This window comes from Schistocerca piceifrons, chromosome 1, assembly GCF_021461385.2.
Source record: "Schistocerca piceifrons isolate TAMUIC-IGC-003096 chromosome 1, iqSchPice1.1, whole genome shotgun sequence".
NCBI lineage: Eukaryota > Metazoa > Arthropoda > Insecta > Orthoptera > Acrididae > Schistocerca > Schistocerca piceifrons.
The window spans coordinates 1,012,437,572-1,012,455,099 of NC_060138.1; the positions used below are offsets into that span (position 1 = coordinate 1,012,437,572).

A 17,528-nucleotide genomic window follows, 5' to 3' on the forward strand; every position below is an offset into this window, starting at 1 on the left:
TGCTGTAAACTCGATAACTTTCTACGCAACGTGTTATTGGACGAATCGATCTCATTAATTGTCTGCTGTAAATTTTGAAATTCAGGTGTTTGGTTAAATGAAACCGGTGCAGTATCGTCTGATTTATTGTCATTAGTATTTTCGATAACATCAATACGACTGGCCAATTCATCACATTTTTCAGTCAGTATTTTAACCTGATCATCGGTTTTAGAATCAGACGCATTAATCTGTTTTTGCAACTTACGCGTAGTTTCGCTCTGTTTTTTAACATCAGCTTTGATGACATCGCAATCCTGTGTTAGATCTAATTGTTCAAATCTGTCTGTCACTGTTTGAATAATTACTGTGTGTGTATCTGTTTTTAATTTAAGATCAGAAATTTCATCCCGTAATTCCGCGTTCAACTGTTCTATGGTATTAATTTTGTCGGACACTGTAGTAATATTATTGTCTACATACGTCTTCGCTTTCGCGAACATTTTACGTTTGTCCTCTTGTCTTTGTGCAGTGATAGTTTCCATAACCTGACGTTTGACTTTATTTTGATCCTGAATAAATTTGCGGAAACGCGTATCACTGTTCTGTATGTGCTGATTAAAGCGCTCGTTGATCTGAATATTCTGCTGTTCGAATTTCGCGTCTATCTTTGTGTCCATTGTGCGCGAAAGTTCTGCTGTCATTGCTTTAAACTCGTCCCGTAGTTGTGTAGCTTTTTCAGAGCACTGTTTAGCGACTCCGCTAATTTCGTCTCTGAGTGTTTCTGTTGCGGCTGTTTGCATTTCCCTTAATTCTTGCGCAACAGACTTAATTTCTTCGCTATTTTTTCGTGAACAAGCCTCAATTTCCACGCGCAACTGTTCCTTAGTGTCATGGCACTGCGCGGCAACGGCTCTAATTTGTTCACCAAGCTGTCTGGAATTGTCGTCTAATTTTTCATTTAAGTATTGTTTGAGTTTTTCGTTATTATTGTCAAGTTTTTCATTTAAGTGTTTGTTATCTTCCCTAAGTTGTCTAAAATCTTCACTTTGTTGTTTGACCTGGTCATTAAGTTGTCTAAAATTTTCGTTCTGTTTACTAAATTGTTGTTTGAGATTTTCGTTATCTTGTTTGTTATCTTCCCTCTGTTGTCTGACCTGTTCGCTAAGTTGTTTGAAATTTTCGTCATTTTTATTAAATTTTTCATTAAACTGTTTGAAATTTTGCCGCAAAAATGCCACAATTGGATCCGATTCAAAATTAGCATTTCTATTCTCTGTGCTGTTCAATAGTGGATCTGGAACTTTCTCGCTTACTGTAACCATTTGGTTATTCTGAGATTTAGAAAAAAGTTTGTCAGTCGGATGTACACTGTCAGACATTATTTCGGAATTAAATAAATCCGTCCTACTTTCAGTACACTGTTCATTTTCACTAGACAAATTTGTCTGTACGTTACTTGAATTTTCCAAATCGGGTGTGTTAAGCTCGGCAGCGCTCATTACAATAGAGCGTTCTGCGTCATCAATTGTCGTCCAATTAACAGACGAGACAATTGAGTTCGTTTGTTCATTATCAGGGTAAAAGTCATCACTAGTGGTTGGAATGCACTGATTGTTAGTGAACGCAGGATTGTCATCATTACACTGCGTGTCACATGTCCTATCGGTAAAGTTGTTTGAGTCGGTAATTTCATTCATAATACCTCGCGATACACTATTCACAGTCTTTCGCGGCATTTTTACAGTAGTCACAAATATTCACAAAACAATAAGCACAATGCAAAAACAACACACAAATACAACAGAGCAACGAATTGCCGTTGACCTGTAGAAAGAAAGTCACAAAATGAGTAAAAGCGTTGCGCCAAATCCTAATTATATCTAAGCAAACAAGAGCAGATATCTGACTGTTGTTCAAAAGATTCTCAACGAAATTCGATCCTGGACTGGGTGTCGCCAAATGTAACCTCCCCACAAAAATTTAAAAGGAAAAAAAATGACAATATTTAATTATGAATGCTAATGGACATTGCTCTAAGCGTAACCTGCCCACAATGACATGTACTGATAACGGCAACAAAAATGTGAAATTCGCAATCTGACTCAAATATAAATTCCTCACAAAAAATTAAAGTCCATTCAGTGATAAGAAAATTCAATTAAACCGAAATATCGGTCTTTGGCCCTGTGTAAAACAATCAGAATTAAAGTCTTACCTCAGAAACTGGATGTCAAATTTCTGCTCTTAATTTTGCGCACGGCTTGGAGGAACTGCATTGCAAATAATAATATTCCTTTTTTCTGTGATTTTACTGAAAATTTTCTTTAAAAGAAGTGGAATGAAATGGGAAGTGCAACGAAATTTTTAGTTCAATAAAAATTAAATTTTTGAAAAAATGCTTTTGAAATAAAAATTATTATTGGGGCACTTGTTGGAGAATAATGACAATAAATAAATTTTTACATTATCTAATGATTATATTAATTCACAGTATACCTCATTCAGCATCTTGACCAGTGTTGCCGACCGCCTACATCACACAACCGCACTGGGCTGCTACTACTGACCGACCGCTCGCAACTAAACCGAGCTACCAACTGTCACGACTACAGACAGAGTACTGCTCTGCATAGCGACAACTAGCGAACTGCTCGCAACACTCGCGCGCTCAAGCGCAGACCCTCTGGTCAGAGATGCTGCAATGCCTCGCCATCGCTGCTGCGTTACATACATGTTTCACTATGTTTACAAGATGGTTCCTGTATCGTTAAACATGTTTAGTCAAGTTGTACGTAGTTTAGAGCCAAATTCAATTTATTGAACGTTTCATTCTCTACTCCAAGTAGTCTAACGGGCTGTTCGAAATCCCGACTATTATATATCATGAAAATGCACCACAGCTATTATCAGAATCACGTCTACGTTTCTTGTGATGTATGAGACGAATACCTAAAGTCATATTCGTAATAGACTACACGTTCTGGTGTGTCAACAGAATGCATAGTACTCCATGGCCAAAAGAAGTAATCGCCTATATTAAATTGCGAGTGTGACGGAAATTAAATAATCTGCTGTGATTATTATCGAATAAAAGAGTAAGTAACCATTGCAATAATGTCGAGTTGAGAGAGCAAACATGGCCAATCGATTGATAAACAGCCAACTCGAGATCCTGTCCCTTTAATAAGCCGGCGGCAAAGCTATAGGTTACCACGGAATTTTGAATTCCGCCTGCAGCCTACACGCTAGCATAGATAGTAAGTACATTCAAGTTTACATGAACAGACGAGACAGAGAGGAAGGTGATTCAAAACCTGCATGTTAGCACCTCCTCCGTAACAATAAGAAAAAATAGACAAATGGCAATATTTTCTTCTCGTAGTATAATTAAATGCATTTATCATCGCTATTTCGACCTGTTATGCCATTCTCAAGTGACAGATGACAGTGAAGGGTCTCAATGCGCGATCGTTATCAGGCGCTACTCCTGCTGGACGCTGAGTAAAAACTAAGTGCACTGATGACATGAACTGTACAGAAATCACTACACGAAGTGCCACGTTCTGATACAGAGGGGTCCAGAAAAATGAAAACACTCTTTGATAGTCAATAGTTATGGAACAAAATGACTTACAGTTCTTGCCGTGTGGGATTAGCCGAGCGGTCTTGGGCGCTGCAGTCTTGGACTGTGCAGCCGGTCCCGGCGGAGGTACGAGTCCTCCCTCGAGCATGGGTGTGTGTGTTTGTCCTTAGGATAATTTAGGTTAAGTAGTGTGTAAGCTTAGGGACTGATGACCTTAGCAGTTAAGTCCCACAAGATTTCACATACATTTGAAGATTTCTGTTATAGTTCTTGCACGGGGAGAATGTTACTTTATGTGTTCAAAGCGACCCCATTAGCGGCCAAACAGCGTCGTCCCCTCTGGGCTGTTGACGGAACTACGGCAGTCATTGTTGCCGGTGTGATAGCTGCACAGGACGCCTCGATGGTTTGCTTAGGTGTTCAGTGCAGCTGGCTTCTGTTAATAAACTTATTTTGCAAGGCCACCCATTGGTAGAAGTCAAGAGATGTAAGGTCTAGAGACCGTGGTGAGTACTCAACAGCTCCTCTTCGACCTATCCATGGTCCTGGAAGATCTTCATTTAAGTAGGTTCTGACGTCTCTGCGGTAATGAGGTGGAGCGCCATCTTGTTGTAGGTAAAATCTTTCAGTTCCCAACACATCTCAGATGGCAGGTAAAATCGATATTTGCAGCATATGAAAATAGTCGTACACCTCAACAGTTACGGTACCTTCAAAGAAGAATGGGCCACTCAAACGATGACACACCACACAACATATTAACACCTGGTAGGTTAACTTGTTTGTCCATGTGAACGTGAGGATTTTCAGGAGCCCAGTACACCCAGTAGTGGAGGTTTACTGTACCGTTCAGTTTGAATTGTGCCTCGTTAGACCAGATAACCATCCCTGAAAACCGTTCATTCTCACGAAGCTTGCATTCAAACCAATTGCAGTACTCCATCCTTAGATCCGAGTCATCCTCGTTCATAGCGTGCAACGAGCTTGGAAAGTACACTTTCCACTTTGTAACCTTCAGAATTCGTCCTGGGCTTGATCAGCTTACAACGTGAGGCGTGACGCCTTTTATCGCTCCTGTCTAGAGCCTGTGTATTGGGAGAATGACTCATGCGTGCACAGCGATAGAAGGTCTAAAGCGGGTTCAGTCGAGTACATAGAAGTTTCTTCCACCAGAGTCCAGTAGTGCTCAGAGACATTCAAGAGGCAGGTCAAGAGAATGTTTTTGTGAATTGTTCTGTTTTTCTTGAAGAATTTCTTGTTTATTTATCTTTGTACAGTTTTGTATATGGTTTTAGTAGTGTGAATGACGCATGAATGTTGTCTAAAGTAAATTGTAGATCATGTTTCTACTGATAAACGCTGTACGAACTAGCGTGAGAAATTTTTAAGACAGTCTGCACGCAGACGACGGGGAATTTCGTATCATCATATGTTAAGTAAGGTTATGATAAAAGGAAAATAATTCGAGTGTAAATGAAAATAGTTAATAACGTAAAGTGTAAACAAAATATCAGAATGTTAAATATTTATTGCGGGCAAAAGTACAGTTCGAAAGTGTGTTATGTGTTGATTGGTTAGTCACCAAAAGCGCGGACTAATGTGCGAGTATACTGTTTTTCTATCGACCTAAAGAAAATGACCAATGAGAACGGAGTATTCTTCGCGCTTCTTTTCTCTTGAGGATATAAAATGCTTACAGCAGTCTAATAGTCGGAGCCCAGCCTTTCAATGGTACGGTGGCGTGTAGTATGAGCTCCGAATGAAGTTATAGTTTGTCGGTTTTAGTTGTGCTATATGTCTCAAAAGTGCTTTAAAGTGAAGGCATATTTATTCTGTTGCGATTTTTTAGAAAGTACTGATTTATTAAGTAAATTTGTATATAAGAAAAGACAGTAATTCCGAGTGGCATACTGAGCAGATAAGTGACTAAAAACTTGAGTGCATTAGACACTGATAAACTTAATAATATGGCGAGCAGTTTCATTTAAAAACAATCAAAGCTTACTAGCTATTCAGATTTCGGGAAATACGCTAACGTGAATGAAAGGGTTTTTGCTTGACTGTGCTGGGATTAGCATGGGCTTGGCAACGAACGTGTAATTCTTGACTTCAGAATATACCGAAGTTTTGCCAATATTTTCATCTTTCATTCAAAATCAAGACCTTTTCCAAATTCTTAGAATAGTTACGTTGTATGCAGTCTGGTGCGCGTTGCAGTACGGTAGGTTTCTGCTCGGCTTTCCTACCGGCGATCTGCTGCAACGGGTTCACAGTTCACAGTTCTATCGACCTAAAGAAAATGAACAATGGGAACGGAGTATTCTTCGCGCTTCTTTTCTCTTGAGGATATAGAATGCTTACAGCAGTCTAATAGTCGGAGCCCAGCCTTTCAATGGTACGGTGGCGTGTAGTATGAGCTGGTAAAAAGGACGAAAGGAACCGTGCCGCCGCACACGGTTTCCGGGCACCCTGGTTCACGGATTTTTGAGGTGACTTAGTAAAATGTTGCAGACGTTCTCTTATGCACGTCCTGAACCGTACCGCCAGCTTCATATTTATCCCTAATATGATAAATTGTTGTACATACTGATTGTCGTTGTACCTCCATCGATTTTCGTACTTCCAGTACCACTTCAGTTTGGCCCTGCGTTGCTTAAACGACGAACTTATTTCATTGACTGCTGCACTGTTTTCTGCTGGAAAACGCACGCCAGGCTCTGTCGAGAAAACAGAGAACTACGCTGCCGCCCAAAATTGCAACAATATGTCATGGGTAACCCTCGTTTCACTACAATTCCTGCAAACTTGACGTCATTTTGACGTCACATACAATATCGACGACCGCATTATCGGCAATCGACTTTCATTAGCATTCCATACGGGCCTCTCACAAGATTTCCTGCGCGTCATTAAATATAACTTATTAACACATCAGCGATACAAGCCTTAAAGATAGAATATGATAACAAAGACCGGAGTTAAACATCGCCAGATTAAGTGCGAGCCTAATAAATAAAGTCGTGGTTGGTGGAATCGAAAGTTGTCGGCTCACATCCCGATATATCCAATTTTTTTTCTGTTAGCATTGTTAACACGTTCTTTTACTTTCTTACGAAAGAATGTTCTGCAATACTGGATGTTATTTACATTCAGTATGTTATGAGAACAAAGGACGAAATAAATAGATAGCTATTTCAGAGTACTTGGCTAGACAGGAACGTAAGAGGACAGCTTAAATTGCTGCGACTGAAACGAGCAACAATAAAATTCATGTTCTTCCTCCACATAAAATTTGGCTCTTTATTTCCGAATATGTGACGCCTGCCGAGTGTGTGTTTAGGCAGAAACCTAACACGGCAACTTGAATTGCTGCGAGTGAATCGAAGAGCAGTAGTATTCATATTCTTCCTTGTCACGAAGTCGATACCCGATCATGCGGTCGTCGACATTGTGCGTGACTTCAAAATCACGTCACTTCTGCAGGAACTGTTGGGAAACAAGCATTACCCTTTGTCATTTTGTTGCAAAAATGTTATTGTCAAAGAGTGTCTACATTTTACTGGACCCCTCTATACAGGGTGGAGAAAAACTGTGTCACGAAAATTTTAGCCCTGGATAGCTGATGCCAGTAAGAACCAAAATTACTAATGTTGTGTAGGTCAACAACGCACAATTTGTAAACCACGGAAACTTGGCGCCAAGCGGTCCGATTGGCCGCGGCATTGCCCTGTTGTCGGATGTTGTGGACAACGCATGACCGCTAATGCTTTGCCTGATGGAGATCGCGATGTATCGAAGGCGACCCGCACGCTCGGTGGCAGCGCGCCAGCCTTCCACTCTGGGGGCGAATCCTCCGAGGTCTCGACACATCCATTACAGTTTCATGATAAGACGTACCGAGAACAAATCCGCCAACAGCTGTCAGTTCACGTACAGAAAGTGTTTTACAAATAGTTTCGGTCCCGAAAAGGGCCTCTTTTCTAGCTAGGATATTGTTTACTTAAAGCAGGTGCTCGAACTGGCACCCTGTGACGCGACACAAGCTTGGTAAAGTCGAAAGGTGTTCCGCCAAACTCTTTCAAAGATTCCTGGCATTGCCCTGATGTGATTGGCGACATGTTGAATGCGATCCATTAATTGCTATTCATTTCTAGGTGGTTTACGTCTGGGTGGGTGAACTAGAACCTTGAAGAATCCCCACAGGAAAAAGCCTGGTCGCGCGAGATCTGGTGATCGCGCGGGGGCCATGTGCTACAAAAACCTCTACCAATGACCCGGCCGTCGAAGAGTACATTTAAAGATCCGCGCACAGCACGACTATTATGAGTGGGCACCTCATCATGCTGAAATCACATGCGTAGCAATATGTCCGGGGGACATCTTCCAGCAGGCCAGGTAGAGTTTCTTGCAAAAGGTGAAGGTAATTTGCCGCAGAAAGTCGAGGAGGTGGATGGACCGGCCCATTGAGATGGTCATCCACAATGCCTGCCAAAAAGATGAGCGAAAATCGTTCCTGGTGTCCATGGACGTACGTGACCTGAGGGTTTCCCCTTGCCCACTAATTAACGTTTCAAGTGTTGTAAAGGCCATCCCGATGGGGATTGCGCTCGTTGGTGAACAACACAATGGCAGCAAAGTAGGTATCTCGTGCAACACGTCACAGAAACCACCAGCAAAACCCTAGCCTGTGTTCATAGTTCGCCGTGGGATTTAGGTCTTGGTCAGGGTGGAAACTAAATGGATGCTGGTCGTCATCCCTCAAAACATGCCAGTCTAACTGATGAGTTACCCCCACGTTGTGTCCAACAGCTCGAGTACTTGTCGTAGGTGCTTCCTCGAAGCACTCGAGAGCAATCTGTTCAAATGCATCATCCCGTCGTGTTCGAGGTCTTCCAACATCACCATGATATCCCGCTAAAGAGCCTGTTTCATCAAGTAGCCGCTGAATTGCTGTAAACGGGTGTGGGTGGCGTCTTGCTGGGTACCGTTTTCCATACAACCGCCAACCTTCATGCGCATTACCGTCGGCTAGTCCATAAACATAAACCATATCTCGTTGTTCTTCAAAAGAATACTGTGCCGCCATGTTTACTGTATGACTAAATCGCAGGTGACGTGTGTATGCTCCGAAACGAAGCTTACGTGTGAATGCGTCTGAAGTGAGGTGGAGACAAACAGCAAGACAGACCTATTCGACACGTGTGCGTATCACGTTGTGGCAGTGGGGGGGGGGGGGGGGGGGGGCAGGAGGGGGGGCGCGTTTGTATGTGTGAACCAAAAACCATAGCGCTGCCCGTCAACTGACGAACAGCAACAGGGCAATCCCACGGCCAATCGGAGCGCCGGGTGCCAGGTTTCCGTAGTTTAAAAATGGTGCTGTCGACATACACATCATTAGTAATTTTGATTCTTCCTGGCATCAGCTACCCAGGGTTAAAATTTCTTGCCACAATTTTTCTCCACCCTGTATAAGTGAGGAAGAATTATGATTTACTGTGTATATTGAATGCATAGTTACGTAAACATGTTGGAAACGAGGACAGTGTCCCCTTACAAACAGCGATCATCACTGTGTAGTGAGCTGTCACTTAAGAAAGGCACGACAGGCCGAAATCGCGATGGTGACTGTACACATGTTGCCACAGTTCAGGTAGATATACTCACTTCTAAATTATAACTACGTAGTAGCTGTCATGTTTTCTTTTGAAACTGTGGGGAGCACTGGTTTTAGGGAGTGGAGCAATCTGGTTTTGAAATTATAGCGTGCACGGAAATTGCAATCACACCATTTTTTTGGCCTCAGTTGAAAACTTATTAACTTCAGAAGTACTCAGTTCTAGTGGAAAACTTTAATTTTTTTTAACTGTAGATCTGGTAACTTCCTAAAACACTAAGGCATGGCAGTGAAGAGTTTAAATGATTTGTTTACAAAACATATTCGAATGTTTTGATACTTACTGAGGAGTGTAGTTATGGCACATGTTATACTGCTGCTGTACTGCTGTTATCTACAATAGTTGTTCTTGATATGCATTAGATAATGCACAGTCATAACCTTCAGTTTTCTGAAGTTAGATAAAAAACTGTGGATACTATGCTGCATATTATTCTCACTGCGCGTTTTTGAAATTTAAATACGTTGGTTGCATTATTTTTGTCAACTTGTAGAATATTACCATATAGTATATGTCTCAGTATTAAGACATACTAGGCAACTTTCAGCACTGTTCGTAGCTACGCTGACTGCGTGTTTAGCGCCATAAAAATTGACTCCAATGAATATGCTGGCAAATAATGAATTTCAAGTAAGGGGAAAACATTTGAAAAATCAGCTTTTTTCATTTACAGTATTTCAGGTTTACAAAATTTACCAAAAATTTACCCCGAATATGGTGTAAATTGCATTGCCATGAGGGCTAATAAACTCTTGTAAAACAGAAAGCTCAGTAGTTCTAATCTTATGTAGGGTCTCATTACAATGCAAGAATGAACACGTGGTCGACTTTGACGTAATTAAAAATGAAGTAAACAACTCAACTGAAGAAGATTGGATGACGGAAGCGACGGTGCCCTATTTTAAGAGCAATAGCGGCTTTCGCCGTTACCAGTATTCAACGTGCTGTCCTAATTTTATATTTTGGATACAGGACGCAAATAAAAATTGAAAGTAACTTTTTTTCCAGCACAACTACATCAATTTCGGTACGAAATTAGAGGTTTTGGCGGTCACCGCAGGTCATATGAGATGCTGTGGTTCGCTCCCACCACTGCGGAAATCACATCGTCAAAAACCGCCAAATTCGTTATGAAACTGTTCCGTCGGCCCCAGGTAACAAAATGTTTTCCAAATGAGCGATCACTGGCGTCTGCAGTACGACTGAAATGTCTTTTTATTTCGAATAAAAATTATTGACACTCTGCTCCAGCAAGCGCCCAGGTTTGTAAACGCCCTAAACTGAACCAAGAGCCCCTTGGAGTGTCAGAAGATGACACCCAGAGGTAGCCTCCAATTGGTGACGCCGGCACGAGACCTGGAGCCATTAGTTCTAGCTGACGGACCATCGCCCAGCGGCTTTGCGTAGCTGATAAAGCTGCTCAACCCGACATCGGACTAGTAGCTGTCGTGAGGACTGTCACAGCCTCGGCAAAATTCGTGATTCCCATAACAAGTCTTGCTAACGGCTGAGTGTAGAGCATATTTAAATGCTCTGGTCTCGACTGCTTCTGACAGGAACCTGCCCCCTGTCATTTACCAAAACTTTACCCGGAATATGGTGTAAATTGCATTGCCGTCAGGACTAATAAACTTTTATTAAACAGAAAGTTCAGTAGTTCTAATCCTAATATGGCAGGCGGCAGTGCAGCGTTGTGCTACGGCATGTGGAAAAAACAGCCCACTGAAATAGTCGACTTCTGTACTGGCAGATTTCGGCACCTAGCAGATCGCTTGCACGCCCCATTGATTGGCTGTGCGATTTGGCCTATAGTTGATGCCGCAACATTACTAACGTATTGCCCTACAACTGTGGTATAAAAAGTATTTTATTTTGTGTTGTAACCCTGGTAATGTACACTACGGTGTGGAAACACGAACACCAAGAGATGTGGTAACAATGAAATTTATTCAACTAATTAGGGACATGACACTACAAATGATTTTCATTACAGGCCAGTACACGCAGTGTGTCTGTGGTGTCTGTAAGTGGTCTGTAGGCACGTCCTCAACGCACAATGCATCATATGTGGCTCAGGAGGATCTGAAAGAACAAGTTGCCGACTGACCATATCCCACTCATGGTCCACAGGCGACATGTCAGACGAACGGGCAGGCCAGGGAAGCAGAGGTACACGTCGTTCCCGAAAACGGCTTGCAACTTCCTCGCCACTTGAAGTCGGGCTTTGGCTGTACTGAAATATGGCAAGTAAAACGGCCTGAAGGAGGCGCAGTGTCTCAGGCTGTAAGACCTCCCTGATGTAGCGGTAATGGTTCAGATTGACCTCAAGAGACACACTATGTGATCAAAAGTATCCGGACACCCCAAAAAAACATACGTGTTTCATATTAGGTGCATTGTTCTGCCACCTGTTGCCAGGTACTCCTCATTAGACATTAGACATCGTGAGAGAGAAGAATGGGGCGCTCTGCAAAACTCAGGGACTTCGAACGTGGTCAGGTGATTGGGTGTCAATTGTGTCATTCGTCTGTATGCGAGATTTCCACACTCCTAAACATCCCTAGGTCTACTGTTTCCGATGTGATAGTGAAGTGGAAACGTGAAGGAATATGTACAGCACAGAAGCGTACAGGCCGATCTCGTCTGTTGACTGACAGAGACGCCGGCCGAAGTGGCCGTGCGGTTCTGGCGCTGCAGTCTGGAACCGCGAGACCGCTACGGTCGCAGGTTCGAATCCTGCCTCGAGCATGGATGTGTGTGATGTCTTTAGGTTAGTTAGGTTTAACTAGTTCTAAGTTCTAGGGGACTAATGACCTCAGAAGTTAAGTCCCATAGTGCTCAGAGCCATTTGAACCATTTGAACTGACAGCGACCGCCGACACGTCTAGAGGGTCATAATTTGTAATAGGCAGGCATCTATCCAGACCATCACACAGGAATTCCAAACTGCATCAGGATCCACTGCAAGTACTCTGACAGTTAAGTGGGAAGTGAGGAAACTTGGATTTCATGGTCGAGCGCCTGCTCATATAAGCCACACATCACGCCGGTAAATGCCAAACGACGCCTTGCTTGATGTAAGGAGCGTAAACATTAGACAATTGAACAGTGGGAAAACGTTTTGTGGAGTGACGAATCACGGTACACAATGTGGCGATCCGATAGCAGGGTGTGGGTATTGCGACTGCCCGGTGAATGTCATCTTCCACGTGTCTAGTGCCAACAGTAAAATTCGGAGGCGGTGGTGTTATGGTGTGGTCGTATTTTTCATGGAGGGGGCTTGCACCCCTTGTTGTTTTGTGTGGCACTATCACAGCACAGGCGTACATTGGTGTTTTAAGGAACTTCTAGCTTCCCACTGTTGAAGAGTAATTCGGGGATGGCGATTGTATCTTTTAACACGATCGAGCACCTGTTCATAATGCACGGCCTGTGGCGGAGTAGTTACACGACAATATCATCCCTGCAGTGAACTGGCCTGCACAGAGTCCTGACCTGAATCCTATAGAATTGGGATGTTTTGGACGCCGACTTCGTCCCAGGCCTCACCGACCGACACCGATTCCTCTCCTCAGTGCAGCACTCCGTGAAGAATGGCCTGCCATTCCTCAAGAAACCTTACAGCACCTGATTGAACGTATGACTGCGAGAGTGGAAGCTGTCACCTAGGCTAAGGGTGGGATAACAGCATACTGAATTCCAGAATTACCTATGGATGGCGCCAGGAACTTGTTAAGTTATTTTCAGTTAGGTGTCCGGATACTTTTGATCACATAGTGTAGGAGGCAATGGTGCACCAAACCATCATTCTTAGCGTTTGTCCCCTATGATGCTCAAAAATACACTCCGCCTGGATGCGTTCACCACAGCAACATCAAACGCTTATGGGCCCATCACTATAGGACAAGCTGAAATGGGACTCATCCGAAAACACTGCATTTTGACACTCAACATGCCAGTAACGATGTTCACGTGCCCATTTCAATCCTCAGTGTTGGTGGGTTTTGGTGAATGCAGTCCGATGCAATGGCATGCATGTCACCAGTCCAGCCTGCAGAAGACGGCGTCGATCCATCGACACAGACATGACCACACTGGCTGCAGTCCTCTAACGTCGCGCCAACACTGGACGAAGCTGTTATGTCCTTTACGACCAAAAGGAGAAGATTGCGGTCATTTGATATTTTCGTCAGTTTTTATCGTCCATTACCCTGTCGGCCGTCTGCTCTCCACTAGTTCCACATACGCCCCACTCCTGAAACAGCGTTCCCAACCGCAGTGTCGCGGAACGACAGACCCGCCACCTGGAGATCAATCATTCTGCCCTTTCGGAAGTACTCGAATGCCGATATTCCTCTGTGTGTCGGTGAGGCATTGGTGAACGCCAGCACGAAACGTGGATCCATTAGTCCCAGCTGGTGGACCATCGCCCATATACTTACCATTGCCTATATACGTACCACAGATGAAGCCTGTTTCGATATGGCAGTGCCTGTGTTGTGAAGCAGAACGATGCAATCTTCTTACAGACATGCGTCCATTTCCCAAGGAACAGGCACTGCGACGGCTACTACAGCGTTATGAAATACACTTATGCTCATAAATTAAGAATAATTGCAGAATGTGGTGCCACACAACGTGGCGCTACACAAAACTGGAGCTAATAGCATAGGCACACTGGGAACACACACGACACAGATCTGTAAGTCCACGGTATTGGTGATAAATTGAGAAAACCGTCCAGAAACACATGTGCTACTAAACGCCACTGTTTCCTGCGCACGTACCCCGACATCAATATGGGATATCGTCACCATGCACACGTACACATGCCGCACAATGGATTGGCATACCCTGGATCAGGTGGTCGAGCGGCTGCTGGGATATAGCCTCCCATTCTGGCACCAGTGCCTGTCGGAGCTCCTGAAGTGCCATAGAGGTTTGAAGACGTGCAGCGATAGCTCGACCTGATGGCATCCAAGACGTGCTCGATGGGGTTTAGGTCTGGAGAACAGGCAGGCCGCTCCATTCGCCTGATGTCTACTGTTTCAAGGTACTCCTCCACGATGGCGGCTCGGTGGGACTGTGTGTTATCATCCATCAGGAGGAAGGTGGGACCTACTGCACCCCAGGAAAGGCGGACATATTGGTGCAAAATGACGTCCCGATACACCTGACCTGTTACAGTTCTTCTGTCAAAGAGGTGCAGGGGTGTACATGCACCAATCATAATCCCACCCCACACCGTCAAACCACGACCTCCATACAGGTCCATTTCAAGAACATGAAAGGGTTGGTATCTGGTTTCTGGTTAACACCAGGTGAAAACCCGACTGGAATCACTGTTCATAATATACCTGGACTCGTCCGTGATCCTAACCTGGGACCACTGTTCCAATGACCATGTACTGTGTTCTTGACACCAGGCTTTACGGGCTCTCCTGTGACCAGGGGTCAGTGGAATGCAGCTTGCAGGTCTCCAGGCGAATAAACCATATCTGATCAGTCGTCTGTAGGCTGTGTGTCTGGAGACAACTGTTCCAACGGCTGCGTTGAGGTCTCGAGCAAGGCTACCTGCAGTACTCCGTGGCCGTCTGTGGGCACTGATGGTGAGATATCGGTCTTCTTGTGGTGTTGAACACTGTGGACGTCCTGTGCTGTAGCGCCTGGACACGTTTCCTGTCTGCTGGAATTGTTGCCATAATCTTGAGATCACACTTTGTGGCACACGGAGGGGCCCGTGCTACGACCTTCTGTGTTTGACCAGCCTCCAGTCGTCCTAGTATTATACCCCTCATAACATCATCAATATGTTTTTCTTTTCTTTTTAAAATTCAATCCTGATCACATCACGTATGTTACAAGAACATAGGTGACCGGTTACGGTCATGGCACAAGACCATCATCAGACCCATGGCGTCCTTTGAAGATGGTAGGTGGAGCACTCTTCTCAGCTAGTGTGATGTCAACTGGTTGACAGCAGCTGAGAAGAGTGCTCCACCTACCATCTTCAAAGGATGCCATGGGTCTGATGATGGTCTTGTGACATGACCGTAACCGGTCACCTATGTTCTTGTAACATACATAGTGTGATCAAGATTGAATTTTAAAAAGAAAAATTTTAAAAATCTTTGATCACTGTTCCAAAAAATGTTTATTAAAATTCATCAATATGTGTTCTTTGAGCCATTTTCAACACACAGTCACCATTAGCATGTCTGAAAACGTCTGCACACTTACTCGCTGCACCGTACTCTGACATGCACCAACACGCCTCTGCAAATGTGGACTGCTGCCAGCGCTACCGTGCGACGACCACAGGTCAAATGCACCGCATGGTCATACCCCGAGGTGATTCAAACCAGCAAACCCCCCACCAGAGCGTTGTTTCACCATGTATTAACATTATCCTTAATTTATGAATATGAGTGTACATGAAATGTACATGAAGTTGCGAATACGGGCAATTATCACCTGTATAAGTGAATGACGACAGTCAATTTTTGTGCCGCATCGTGTCTCAAGCCCGGATTTCCTGCTGTAGGCGAGCGGTCGCCATAACGGCTTCGGCTAACCGTGAGCGACTCACTGACAGACCCTAGCTTCCATTATGTCGTGGTTCCTGAGTCATACCCTATGCTCGTACACACATTATGAAATTCCCGTACAAAGGTGGTCATTTTAACTGGAAGTCGCTGCCTGGTATCGGCAGATAACTACGATATTGCAGTGCCTGCTTTGTATGTAGGCATGTCCGAAGGGAGATTGCATCGTTGTTCTTAACAACATACGCATGGCAACATCGTATTTATCTGCGGTACCGGACAACGAGTTCCAACTAAAATAGTCTCCTCTCTACAAGAATTACATAGTCTGTGTACGAGTGTAGACTGTGACGCAGGAACAACGAAATATGTAAGTTCAAGTCCGGCCGTGAGTCATGAGCAGATAGGCAAAACGTTTAAGACGACCGCTAGCTTGAAGCGGAAAACTCGGGATGGAGTCCCGGTCCGGCACAAATTTTCATTGTCGTCATTCCCTTGCTGTTCGTATGCGCGACTGCTATTATATTTCATGAAGCCTATTTCACCACAGGCGGAATGCTACATAGTCGCAGCAGTCATTTTTGGGCCGACGAGAGTCCCCACGCTACATTTGTGAAGAGTCATCAATACAGATCATCAGTCAACGCGTGGGCAGGCATAGTCACTGAATACGTACTAGGCCCGTTTCTTCTTCCTCTCTGCTTAAATGCATCAGTGTACACAGTGTTTATTAGAGGCATACTACTCAGCTTCCTGGAACATACCCCACTTGTTATTCATCAAGGGATGAGGTTCCAACGTGATGCATCTCCATCTCACTTTGAACTGAGGGTTCGTAAACACTTAGATCGCACATTCCCTGAAAAGTGGATAGGCAATATAGGTGTTGTTTCGTGGACACACATACACCTGGTCTCAACCCTCATGATTTCTTCTTGTAGGGCCATGTGAAAGTTCTTGTGTATGAGACGCCTGTCGAGATTGAAGATGATCATGCAAAAATTCTCACTACAGGGACACTGTTCAAGCAACATCGGTGATATTACAACAGATACGACAAGACTGTACGCCGATGTTACGCCTGCTTTAACGCTGGTGGACGCCGTTTCGGCCAACTGTTGTGGATGTAGCAGCTTATGAAACCTGTGCAGGTAAATGCAATAAATTATTACTGTACCGCAGAATCTGAATAAAATATCTCTGTGAAGTCAAGTTAAGTGCGCCATTACTTGTACATCAAAAGGTGAAATTACCTGAGGGTATTGGGGATTTTTCAGAGTAAATTCTGTGCATCACGGTCATGATTCGGAAGTTGGAGCCCTTAGTTTGAGCGCAGCAGGATGCTAAGACGGAACTAAAGCAGATTTCCGCTTATATCTTTCGTCTCGGTCCTTTCCGAATGAGCGTCTCTTAGCTAAAACTGATGCAGATATTCTTCTCCATCATCCTTGAATGTATGTAACATTATTAAGCAATCACTTTGCATTTCTCTTCAAATGGCCGCGCGGGGTAGCCGCGCGGTCTTCGGCGCTTTGAAATGGTTCGCGCGGTTCCCGCGGTCGGAGGTTCGAGTTCTCCATCGGGAATCGGTATGTGTATTGTCCTTAGCGTAAGTTGTCAGAGTAAGTAGTGTGTAAGGCTTGGAACCGATGACCTCACCAGTCTGGGCCCAGAGAACTTCCACAAATTTCCAAATTTATCTTCCAATTAACTGCAAATCATTTCTATTCAAGTGTCCCCAGC

At 44.0% G+C, this 17,528-nt stretch overlaps 1 protein-coding gene across 2 annotated transcripts in view; it reads left to right on the forward strand.

The window, feature by feature from the left end:
• Nucleotides 1–17,528, forward strand: part of LOC124800364 (parathyroid hormone/parathyroid hormone-related peptide receptor-like) — a 490,636-nt gene that overhangs the window by 17,983 nt on the left and 455,125 nt on the right. The window contains exon 1 of one of the 2 annotated variants that reach the window (XM_047263001.1): nt 16,894–16,936. The exons of the other annotated variant lie outside the window; for it this stretch is intronic. Coding sequence (XP_047118957.1) covers nt 16,922–16,936 — 15 coding nt within the window. The 5' untranslated portion in view covers nt 16,894–16,921. Of the gene's footprint in view, nt 1–16,893; nt 16,937–17,528 lie in introns of those variants that run through there. 2 annotated transcript variants of the gene reach the window in all.